Source organism: Tuber melanosporum (assembly GCF_000151645.1).
Source record: "Tuber melanosporum whole genome shotgun sequence assembly, scaffold_173, strain Mel28".
NCBI lineage: Eukaryota > Fungi > Ascomycota > Pezizomycetes > Pezizales > Tuberaceae > Tuber > Tuber melanosporum.
In genome coordinates, this window is record NW_003298834.1 from 111485 (window position 1) to 123867 (window position 12383).

The window sequence follows — 12383 nt, forward strand, 5'->3', positions numbered from 1 at the left end:
CGCGATTGATAGGATAGAGGTATATGATGCGATAGTTAGTTAGAAGTATCATAATATAACGACAATTAGATCCCCAATGACCGAACCAACAGACTAGACAAGATATCATACACAAACAATCACTCGTCCGTCGAGTGATGACCCATGGAGAACCAGTAAGTTATGATAACCCAGACCGGGAAGGTCGGACACGGGATCCCCCGAAGAAGGCTGCAAGGCGAGGGAAGCGAGGCCTACATCAATCCACACAACAACAACAACACTATGACATTGTTATAAACCCACCCCCCAGCTAGTCACCAGCGCTTCTCACAGTTCTTGGTCTTTTTTCTTCTTCTTCCCCCAAGGTATGGTAGGTAGTCTTGTTTGCGCTGTATGATGCCATACATGGTAAACTGATTGTGAATGTAGGATTTGTGAGCACTACACTATAGCGTAGTGCATGATACGATAGATAGATAGATTACCAGTATGATACGCTGGCGGCGGGAGAGAAGGGATAGGGTGGAATAGGTAGTAGTGGTTCACACAACAGTCCATCGATGGGTGGATAGACTAAGCTAGCGCCTCTTGGTTGAGTAATAATGGTATATAGCAGTATTATAGTTGTCCGGGGGAAACTTGTTACCACAATAGACCGATTGTGAAAACGGTGACCTTGTACTGTACAATCTGAGTATTACATAACTTTTTCACTTTCACTTTCTCCTTGGTTTAAAAAGAAAAGGAAAAAAAAACAAGTAATAGTCGGAGAAAGCAAGTGTGATGCCCAACCTTTTTTTTTCCTTCTTTTTTTCCACAGGATAGGCTCGTATAATACGGATCGTCGACTACGGTCCGTCTATCGCAACTAAGGGCAGAAGTTCGATAACGAGTGACATCCCATGAATATATTCCTCAACTGTTCTTCTCCCCCATTGTGGGTTCAAACTCACGACGAAAAATTTTTGGGTAAAAACATTTGTTTTCCTGGCTGATAACACGGTTTCCCCAAACTGACTTGGTATCCGTAAACAAATACCCCCAGAAGGTACAGTCAATAAGAAAGCTCATCCATCTCTAATGATCTCCCCAATCGCCCTCAAAAACTAATTAGCATCGAACACAGCATATTCTCAAACGCGCCCCCGGGACCTATCTAACGTTAGTCTCGTTGTGAAAGTATAGCCCTTCGAGTTACGTGGCGTTCGGAGCTTTCCGTCTCGTCTCGTCTCGTCTCGTCATCATGTCGAGAGATGGACACGGGGTTAGATGAGGGAAATAACGCGGATGTATTATGATATATAGTGTGCGTTGGGGATGGGCGTTCTTGGCTGTGCATGGAGACTTTGCGACGAGCTGGACGGTCGGATAGACAGATGGAAATATAGAGGGGGGTACTAACCTGCATAGGAGCTTTTCCAGCAGTGTTGGTGTTGTATGTATAATACAGTATCATATGTCTGGGATGTGCTATCGTACAGTAAGTTACCGCACCCGAGGTCTCCGGCAACACGTCCCCCCCCCCCCCCGGACTATGATGGCGTGTCTCACTCAACGCCCACTTGCGTTGCTGCTGTTATGCTCGCTGAACTAGAATGGATAGGGTAGGAGGGTAGGATAGTTGGGACTTGGTTGTTCGCCCTGGTGAGGGTTAGACACGCGCAGTGGTTATCATAATAATTATTATCATATATAGTTGTCCCCCTCCATTCGCCACGAGGGCAGGAGGAGAAGGGGTAATACAGGTAGCCGATGCCTCTCGTAGGCAAAATAAAAAATAAAAAAACCTACTACCTGAAGGCCCCCCCCCATGTTGACCCACTTGGTCTGCAATAAGTCCGGGACGCTGTTGGCAGTTGCAACGACGCCAGCGTCCAAAGCTAGATATCAATATACGTGTGATATAATAAATCCAAAGTCATCACACCAGAACATAAACATAAGCATAAACAGAAGGAAAAAATGGAAAAGTGTAAAAAAATAAAAAACGAGCGCATACACACCTACCCCCTCCACTTTGCACACCCTTGAAATAATCGAATATTTTCCCAAGTGCAATTGGGATCCCTTTTTACCCTTCCCTGGCTGGCCGGATAAGCCCCTCCGGTAAAGGTAAAGGTTTTCAAGTTATGGATAATAACAATATTATTATTCTGATACTTCTGATACCTCACCTTTGCCAAGTCCGAGTGAGTCCCCATGACGATTACACATGGTGGATAGTACAATCGGTCAGTGATTGGCGGGGGGACCTCGCATAGTACGCATATCAGGATACATTATGATACCTGGTCGATTGTTTCTGTGCTACAGGTGAACGTGAGTCGACCGACCGACCGATGGACAGGTAGATAGATAGGTAGACAGGAAGCAGCAACAGCACATGCGCAGAAGCAAAGGAGAGAAAGAGGGAGAGAGAGAAAATATTTTAGAGGGGAAAAGGATATGTTTGATACCCGGAAGGTACTGTACTGTACAGTACTAGGTACACTTCAAAATTATACCACCACGTTATTCACCTGCGCCTTTTTTTCGCGGGGGGGGGCAGGGGACCATCCCTTCATGTGTATTTGTAACCTTTTAGTTCCCTAGAGCCCTCCGATATCGGATAGTATGATACACATGTACTCGTATCAATCATGTAGACATATTCCACCAATCAAGTCAAGTTCACAAGCAAGAGCTCCCCGACCGTGATTACTTACTTGCTTACTACCTTTGGTGAAGAAGATCCTAGTTTACTATACTGTACCTAAGGCAAGCTTCGAAATCTGCAACACGGATCAAGGGACAGCAGCTGAGTTAGGCTAAGCAGGCCTTCAAAGTTCCTTCCAGATCGGCACGATATTCGATATACGGTGCGGCGCTTCCCGACTACCTCATTCATAACAATCTATTTATTCCCCTCCCTTTTTTTTTTCCCGATGAAAAAGAAAAAAGCTGAACCCTGCTATATATTTGCACCTGCGTGTAATGCACCGTAGGGGTTATGCTACGAATGTGGTGGGTGCCTGTGCCTGTTTCCATTTCTCCTCATGCAATCAAGCAAGCAAACATGCAAACAAGTAGGGTAAGGTGAGGTAGGCAAGGCTGTAAGTGCCACCGCAGTGGACGTGTCTAGATCTGTTGCAGGAGTCTTTTTTTAATCCCCCTTTTTTTTTACCAGAGCCACGGATCGGGAAACACCAATCCTCCTCCCCTAACTCGTGATAGCAGCGATATCACACACAAAAAAAAAAAAATTGTGTTTGTGTGTGTGTGGGTGTGCGTGCGTTTGTGCATTGTGCGTGTTCGCTCGCTCGTTCGTTTTGTTTTTTTGTTCGCCAGCCTTGTTCTTACATATACACCCACCCCCCAGCAGACTTCACACCAAATCACTCGTTTCGCCAAGAGTTTGCCAGCGTGGTTTTGTGGTTGCATGGTTGGGTTGGGTTCAACAGGTATGATACCGGTAGTCAATATCCGATTGGAGCTTTTGCCCTGAGAGAGAGAGAGAGAGAGAGAGATGTGGCTGCAGAGCGTTATAGCTGCCGTATGGAATGATGTGACTCGACTGGGTGGGCAACTTGGAATCAAAGCGGCTTGCAGAAATGGGGGGGAGGAGGTGGTTACAGTACATGTATAACCTCCCCCTTGGGATACCGGTAAGTTAGGGAAATTTGTTTCAGCGGTTTGATGGTCGGGCAGGCGAACTAGGGTGATTACTGTAACTTATTGAATCCCAGCGGGAACGTTTTCTTTCTTTCCTTTTTCTTTTCCTTTTTCATAAAGTCGGTGGGAGATAATTTATCGGGGTTCTTGCCTTGGGGAAGATTTTTTTCATTCACAGGCGCAAGGGTCATGTCAGCGCGAGTGGTGTGTGCGCCTGAGAAACATGGCCATGAGAGGATCTCCACCTCCTCTGCTCTTGGTCAGCTCCGAAGAGAGATACCCGGTCTTCAATCCAATACATCTATCGGGGAAAAAAAAATAACTCTCTGCAGGCTCTCGTTGAGCGACGGAAGGCTTGTGTTTTGAGACGAGCTAGTCGGAATGCACCAACTGATTTCGATCAAAATCAACATCGACACACACACACCCTGCTCCCTGCCAATCTTTTATGCTTTTGCCCTTTTAGGGTTTAAAAAGTCCACTGGGGGTGGTGGGTCATTGGTCGGGAATTCACGGGTTGTCACTCGATTGCAATTTGCTGATCGAGGGGAGCTGGTAGGGCTCTTTTGAGAAACCTTCTTTTTGCTAATGAAACGATTCTGAAGGGGATGTGTGTGTCGGGTATTTGTGGAAACCTGTTAATAATATGTTTCGAGAGGGGTTTTTTTTATGATATGACATGAATACCGGTATATACGAGTATCATACAGGAAGGCTTTTTGCGCATTTCCTTTTTTTTTTTTTTTTTCTTTCGCAGCCCCGCGCCGACGGGAAGGGAGCGACAACGATATCCCTGTTTTCCGAGCAGAGCCTCACACCACTACCGGTAAGCGAACGGGGGAGAGCAAACAACCTCACTTTCTCTCCCCGCACTGCCCGCCTTTTCTACGGTAACACACTTTCACCCCTTTTTCACGCGCACACCCCTACCTCAACGCTTCAAACGCTCCCCGCACGCTACAATGTCGATACCAAATGAAGCTCTCCAGAAGGTATACCTCCCCTCGCTCTCTCACCTCCGTTATCTCCCTATCTACCCTGCCCCTCTTCCGGAGGAGGATTTGGATCGGGGGGGAAAAAATACGAAACGAAGCTAACCAAGCTGCCTACCGCTCGCTTTCGTCGGATTGATAGTTGATGCAAGAGATCGAGGCGCGCGCCACCTTTTCCCAGCAACAGCTCCAGATCGTCAAGTCCCAGATGGCGGCCAAACAGCGTGACATACGGCTTCTGCAGTTGACTTCCAAAGAGTTGGATACGATGCCCAAATCTACAAGGGTTTACGAGGGCGTTGGGAGAATGTACTGTGGTTCCCTTATCCCCGCCCCCATCATCCATGTTGTGTGGTTGTGTAGTGTGTGGTTCGATGTGCTTTCTTGCGTTGTGACAGTCTTTTTTTTTTTTTTTTTTCCCTGCGCACGCACACTACAGCTTCACAACGTTTTTGCACCTGAAAATTCCATCGATTCTGGCTTCCTTCTTTGGGATATTGACTTGATTTTATATCTAATTATGGTGTATGACTGCAGGTTCGTTATGGAAGATCTCGATTCCGTCCTCACCCGCCTCGAGAACGAGAAGAAGAGCGCCGAGGGCGATATCAATGACCTCCAGAAGAAATTTACTTATCTCGAAACCACGTTTGAGAAGGCACAGGATAACCTGAACCAGATCCTCAGCCGAAGATGAAGATCTTCATGGCACCCATGTGAGATGAGTGAGGAGGGGGCGTGGGTCCTCAGGCGACGGGATCCCGGGGTGTGTGGAGTGGGGTGGCAGGAAATAAGAGAGGACACGCAAGCGAGGATTGCGTGACGGAGAAGATAGGAGTAAAAAATCTTTTGAAAGTTCAAGGGAGGGCGGGAAGCGGTTATTTTCGGTTGGAATAGTTCTGCAGAGAGGATGGAAGTTGTGATGATGATCGGTTGCAAACATGGCTACCTCAACAGCTGCCACAGGCTGCAACAGGAACATCGGAACAGAGAGGCTACAGCGAAGGGAACAGGACGGCGACTAACCCGACTTTTACCAACCTCGCTGTTGCTTGTGTGCGTTCCATTTTTTACTTTCTTCTCATAGCTCTTACGGATTTCATGCTACGTGGGCACATATCCATGGGGCAGTTTCTTGCGAATCTGAATCTACGAAAGTCATCTGAGGGTTTTTTTCTTCCATGTTTTTTCTAGCAGATCCCAGGGGTTTTGGAGATTATCCACGGCTCTGCATGCTTCACCCTCGTCTAGTTGATATCCTCAGTGCGGGAGTGGCGGTAGCTTTGGTGAAAAATTTAATATATCAATTTCGGGATATTTATTTTAGATATTGCTGACAGTATAGTCTAGACAGCTGAGTTGGTTGGCCTGGGATTGAACAGAAGTGAGCTGCTGTCGGTTGGATAGCCCGACCCATCCAGCGACCTCCAAATCCACAGCTCTTGAACGTGACTTGTCTTGTCTTCGGATGTGTACATGTGCGGCGATATGTCTGCCAAAAGGGTATACAGGCTACTGGCCAGTCAAACCAGCCACACCACTTTCCGAGCAATATATGGTTGCCCTTTCAAGCCAACCAAGACTCCGCATACTTTATCCGCCCATTCCCTTTTGGTATCCTCAAACTATGCCGGAAGGATTTAGAATTGAACTTTGTATGAATCCTCCTTCGCAAGCACCGCTCTGTGCCAGTCTGTGGCTGGAAGGATGTGGAAGCCATAAATAGACACAATTGGTGAACAATATGCACTTTGTATATTATGCAAGGGATCCAATTTCCGTCTTTACGGTACTCGAGTGCGGTATCCATATGAGCACTGCAAGTGCCGCCAAGTACCGTGCGTGCAGTACTGGTGCTCGAGACCGGTACTGTAGTGGTGGATTGAGTACCGTGGACCAGATATGGGGCAGGTAGGATGTACGCTCGGCAAGTAACCGCGTAAGTATGCAGGGAATGCGTTGTTCCACCAATGCGAACTAATCCAACGAGGGATTCCAGCAGGGACTTCTCCCCTCCCCCACTGTTGAGGGTTCTGTGGGGAATTTGAGAGAGACGAGACAAGTCGAGATGCCTCGAACGATCCTTCAATCCTTCAATAATAGCGTAAGGAGAGAGGGGCAGAGGAGGAGAAAAAAGGTGAACAGGAGTAGAGAGAGATGGGAAGGGGAGAAAGAGAATCAATGTAGTCCAGCTGGCGAGGTACAAGTGGGAGTAGAGTTTCATATGATAGACGATTACTCCACTTTTTTTTTTCCTCTTTTCCATCCCCAATTCCTTCCCCTCCATCTTCCGCTCATTCCTCGCTTTCCTCCCTCCGCCCCCCCCGCAGCTAATTATTTCCCCGTTCTGTTTCCTTTTTTTCCACGCCAATGCGCATCCCATCATCTCGACCCGTCCATCCATCCATCTATCGTCAAAATCCGTCCATCTCAATCTGCGAGCAACGCAATTGATTGGGTTTCCTGGAACAATTGACAACACACACGCACTCTCTCATACACACCCACCCACCCTATTTTTCCTTTTTGCTACCTTGCCTTTCCCCTTCCTGTGCAACACTTTCCTGCTTATTTTTTCTCCTCTGCTTGTTCCCCGGGTTTCTGGAAAGATGGCATAGCCACCGAATAATGACAGTCGGGTGATTTGACTGAGGAGGGTGAGCAAGCAGCGAGCTGAGGTTCGCCACTTTCGACTGGACAACACAGGAAAGGTTGACCTACCGTACTTCCCTATTCCCTTTCCCTTCTTTTATTCCTTTCTTGCTTGTCCGTCTTCCCTTGAAAATCAAAGGGAAAAAAAAAGTAATACATTTTTTTGAGTAAAAAACAATTGTATTTTCTTTTTCCTTTTTCTTTGTCTTCCTTTCCTTCCTTCCTCCCCTTCCGTTCCAGTCCCCCCACCCCTCCCTCATCCGCTCCTTCCCTATTCCAAGTACCAGTACCCCAATCCCGAAAGTAATGGGTATATCGATGAGTTAGAGGGGAGAACGCGGAGTCTTATAACTTGCTATGAACAGTGTGAAGCGGACCGCACATTATGGCGGAGCATTAGTAGCTGCCTTGTCCCCAAGGTAAATTGTGCTGGTGATGTGTGTACCCAATACACCGGGAACTGGAGCCAGGGCGCTACGCGCCTATCATAGACGCGATAAGGTAAGGGCAGGGCAACCCTAATTAATTAAATCTAGTGAAGTGGTTTATCCTATGATAAATTTTTTTTTTTTTGTTGCCCTGCTTCGATGATCTTGGTTTTCTTTCCTTCTTCCCGTCTTTTCTAACTTTCCCGGTTTGGGGCGGGGGGATTTGGGGGGAAAATCTTCATGCAAGGCAACTCTACAATGATAATATGTGTACCGACCGTTAGTTGTCCCTCTTTTTCAAAGAGTTGCCCTAGAGTGCGGCAGGTAGGATAGGGTAGAAGTGACGATGATGATGTAGTTCCCGTCCTTATGTTCAAGGAGGAAAATCGCAGCCTTCTTTTTGTGTTGTCTTGACTCTCCCTTTTTTCTTTTCTCCCGCTGTTGTGGTCTTTTTTGATGCTCCGCCTCTTTTTGCGTTTCGCCTGTTTAACCATTCGCTCGGTGACGAGCGCTTGCGTTCTCCTTCGTCACCCGCCCAATTGGGGGGGAATAGGATAGGGTACACGCAGTTGGAGGAGGGGGGAGCACTGATAGAGCAGGAGAACCAGCGATTCTTCCACATCCTGCATGCGTGCGCAGCGAATTGGAGGAAGGAAGGGATGGTAGGGATTTGACGTTGTATGATCTGGTTAATTGACTGGGGGGAAACAAATGTGAGTCATGCCCACTGAAGATTAATTTCTCCCACCCACTTCCTGATCGTATCCGGACCCCACCTATCGTAGCGTTTTCTCTGCTGGCTGACTGGCGAGAACCTCTCAAGGGAAGGGGAGAAGAAAAAAAAAAAAAACAGGGGGGAGGTGATTGAGAAGATGTTTGGACAGCTCAAGTCTGGATTATTGTCGTAATGGAAAAATCGGCAAGTACTCGTACAGTATCACACAGGTGAATTGCAATACTGAGCCTCATCATCGTATAATAGTTATTGTCGTACCCCGGTCTTTTCCTGTCACTCACTCACTCACTCACCCGTTCGGATGCGAGCAAGGGAGAATAGAGAAAGAAAGAAAAGAAAAAGTGAAAATGGAGTGAATGAGTCGAGGGCTGGATTTGAAATACATGGGGATTACAGTAGTCTACAGGGATGGATGGGATTGTTCATGATGAGTGGATGGACAAGCTGCTTACTCTTTTTTTTTCAATCTGCCCTTTATTCGCCGCTGGGACATATTTGCGGTGCGAGTGCCGTACTGTAGTGAGAAAGGGGAGGGCATTCCCGTGTTTATGGTATGTGTATGCTTGTCCATATCATATCGGACTTGCTGGTTGGATGGATGGAGGGGGAGTGTGTGTGTGTGTGACAGGAGAGGGGGAATGAATGCTAGAGTGCCTGGGGGCAAAAAGGGCACTCGGGCATGATATTCAGTTCTCTCTCCATTGATTGATTGAGTGATTGCGGGTACGGTATGGCCCTGATCCCAAGGTTCTTGACTATATTCCGATAATTACGATGGTGGCAGATGGTTAGTTCGTTAGCCGGGGCTGGCTTTTCTCCCTCTCCCTCTCCCTCTCCCTCCTTCCCCTTCGTTCCGAGAGTCTCGCTTTGCCGCTGGTGTGCTGCTGCTGCCTGCCTGCCTGCCTGCCTCCCTGCTTGCGTTCGAGCTTGCTGCTGATGGTGCTTGCCCAAGTGCCAACCAGTGCCAGCTCGCCCACCACACACTTCTCGCTCTATGCGTTCTCTGCCCTGCCCCCCCCCTTCGGTCGTTCCACACACTCACCCTGGCACCCCTCCCACATCCCTTCCCTTTTTCTTCCCTTTTAACCCTTGGGGCCCGTTGTGACACCCTTAAAAAGGTCCTCATTATCCGCCTTCGCTGCTTCTCTACAATTCCCCCCTCCGTCAACGCACAAACCACCCGCAAAGCACCACAAAGTACATTATAAAGCTTGTCTTTCCCTGCCAGCCTTCCCCCCACCGACTGATTAGGATACCATATTTTTTTCACAACCTTAAACCACCCCCTGTGCACTTGAGATTCTGAGCCTTGAGCCCACCCCCTCTGCCCTGCGAACGAACCAAGTCACCCCGCACAAATCTTATAACCGCGACTAGGTCGTCATGGACTCCTTTTACCAACCAAACCCACAGTACAGCTATGTCGAGGCTCCAGCTCCACCACCAGCGAGGCCGGATTTCCCCTACTCCCCGGAAGTCCAATATGCGGACCCCGCCTCCCCAATGATCTTCCCAGTCTCCCCAAACATCTCACCGGTGCCCTCGCGCGATAGCTCCCGTAACCGAAGAAGCACATTAAGTGGTGGGGACCCATTCATTACCATCCCAGAACGCGGACGAGACAGGCCATACTACAGCAATGGCCATCTGGCCATCGGCCAACAAGGGGTATCCAGGTCCAACTCGGAGCGATCCCGCACCCGCCCTGTCTACGTCGAGGTGGCCCGCTCTGGCGCTAGGGGCCGAAGATCCCCTAGCCAGGGGACTGACTACTACTACTCTAACAGCAAGGTTTACAAGGAGGGGTCAACCTACAGCAACTCCTCCTACGGTTCTCAGACTCACTCTCGATCACACTCGAAAGTGGGCGGACGGCACTCCCGCTCTTCATCTTGCGATTCCTGCGACTCTGCCGACCCCACCGGTTATGAAGTTGGGTTTCATCATGGTCCCGATGGGCACCATCACAACAAAGAGCTTGCTTCACTTACCAAACACTTGCAGAACGTTGAATTACAGCTAAAGCAAGTCAAGGCTGAATCGGAAAGCAAGAAGCAGGCAGAGGAGAACGCTAGAATAGAGAAACTCCGAACCGAAGAGATCGAGCGAAAGGTAGCTGAGAAGCTGATGCTGCAGAGGAAGCAGGAGATGGAGGCCGCGGAGAGGAGGAAGAGACAAGAGGAGGAAGAACGCAGGAGGATTGAGGACGCAGCGAAGCGGCTCCTCGAGGAGAAGGAGAGGGCGGCTCGCGAGAGGGAGCAAGAGGAGAAAAGGAAGAAGGAGGAGATCGACGCTAGGGTGCGGGCCGGGTTGATGGCCATGCAACCACAACCGCCCCCGCAGCAGCCACAACAACCTGCCCGAAGAACATACACCAAGTTCTCCAAAATCCACCTTTGTAAGGAGGCACTTGACGAGCGTCAGATCTCGTATACCGAGGAGGTCAGTTTCCACCCCATACTAACCCCGAGAGAGCGAAAAGGGTGCTAACAATCGATGCAGCACGATTCCTTCCTCGTCCACCGTGCTGTCGACAAGCAGGAGCAAAACTACCTCTGGAACCGAACCAAGGAAATTCGAGGTAAGCCTATCCTCCATTTCCTACCCCTTTCCCCGCCTGCTTCTCCTCCTCGGCGTCAGCGGGGACTAACGGGTGGAAAAGGCTACTATAGGCAAATCCAAGAAGCTGCCGACAAGGCTCCGACCGTCCCCGGCCCAGACGGCGGATTCGTCAAGTATGTCCAGATTGCGGGGCAGCCGTACCCGATGGCACTCCCGGTCACCATCATGCAGACCCCCGGCGGCGGCCAGACCGCAAGGGTTGACCCTATTAAGATCAAGTGGAGTGATATCTTCCGCGCTGGCAAGGTCTAGATTAGGAGACAATAAGATGTACTACAGCCCCGACGATCCAAGCTACAAAGTTCTTTGGATAAAATGCCGGTGTGTGAATGGAGTCTGAAACGGGAGAAGCTTATCGTGATTTAGGGGCAGGGGGGTTATTTGTCTTTTTTTCTTTTTTCTTTTTTTCTTTTCTTGACTTGTTTGTTTGCTACACTGGGTGGTTGCCTTTGGCTTTTTTCTCTTCTTTTCTTTTTCTCATACCGTTTACCTTGTTCATTCATATTATTCACGATTATCATGTAACAATGCAAAGGGCGGGGGGGTATGGGGAAAGGGTGGTTTTCAAATTTTCCTTTGGGGGAGGGGAAATGTGGTGCGGGGTTCGGTGTGTCGGTTGGTAGCGGGGAAATTCCTATTGGGGTCTAATTTAGGAGTTTTTTCTTTTTCCTTGTTTCCTTCTTCTCTTATCATCTGAACATTACACTTGAGTATCGTACCCTTTTTTTTGTTTTTTCATCCATCCTCATTCAATTTTTCCTTCCTCTTTTCACCATGTTTGTAAATTTGACGATATCGAGGGTTTTTTATTTTTATTTTTATTTTTTTACCCCTCAGGTTTTGTTTTGGTCTGGTCTGTTTGGAAAGAAGGAAGAGAGTTACATATATTATACCTATCTTGATAGTTTAAATTAAACCATTCCTCTACTTTTATAGTCTAGGGTCTAGGAGGGTACTGTACGAGTAATCGTATCGTACAAGTAGGATACCGGTAGACTATCATATTGAACAAGTTTCAAGGTGATGCAAGCTAGTTCCCGTGATCCGGGTGGATGGTCGGACAGGGAATGATGGCTTTCGCCGCGAGATTAGGTTGTGGCACAGGGAGATGCAACCAACCAGCCACAACACCACCACCACCGCGAAAATCCCAACCCCATCCACCCCACCTGCGTCCTACCGGTCGGTAGTCGCAGTTACCGTATTGTGGTTCGGAAATTTTCCCTCGAGATGAGATGAGACCAAACCAGAACGAGCCGACTCGCTTCGGGGGTGGATTCCGCGAGTAGGTAGGTAGGTAGGTGGGTAGGTAGGTAGGTA

At 48.5% G+C, this 12383-nt stretch overlaps 2 protein-coding genes; both read left to right on the forward strand.

Annotated features, from left to right (window-relative positions):
- Positions 1–3760: 3760 nt before the first annotated feature.
- Positions 3761–5942, forward strand: GSTUM_00003483001 (uncharacterized protein). XM_002837114.2 has 3 exons: positions 3761–4625; positions 4768–4934; positions 5163–5942. The coding sequence occupies exons 1-3, from the start codon at positions 4596–4598 to the stop codon at positions 5320–5322; spliced, it is 357 nt and encodes a 118-aa protein (XP_002837160.1). The 5' UTR covers positions 3761–4595; the 3' UTR covers positions 5323–5942.
- Positions 5943–9611: 3669 nt separating this feature from the next.
- On the forward strand, positions 9612–11990 carry GSTUM_00003484001 (uncharacterized protein). XM_002837115.2 has 3 exons: positions 9612–10883; positions 10944–11022; positions 11104–11990. Exons 1-3 carry the CDS (start codon positions 9825–9827, stop codon positions 11313–11315), a joined length of 1350 nt encoding a protein of 449 aa, XP_002837161.1. The 5' UTR covers positions 9612–9824; the 3' UTR covers positions 11316–11990.
- The last annotated feature ends 393 nt before the right edge of the window (positions 11991–12383 follow it).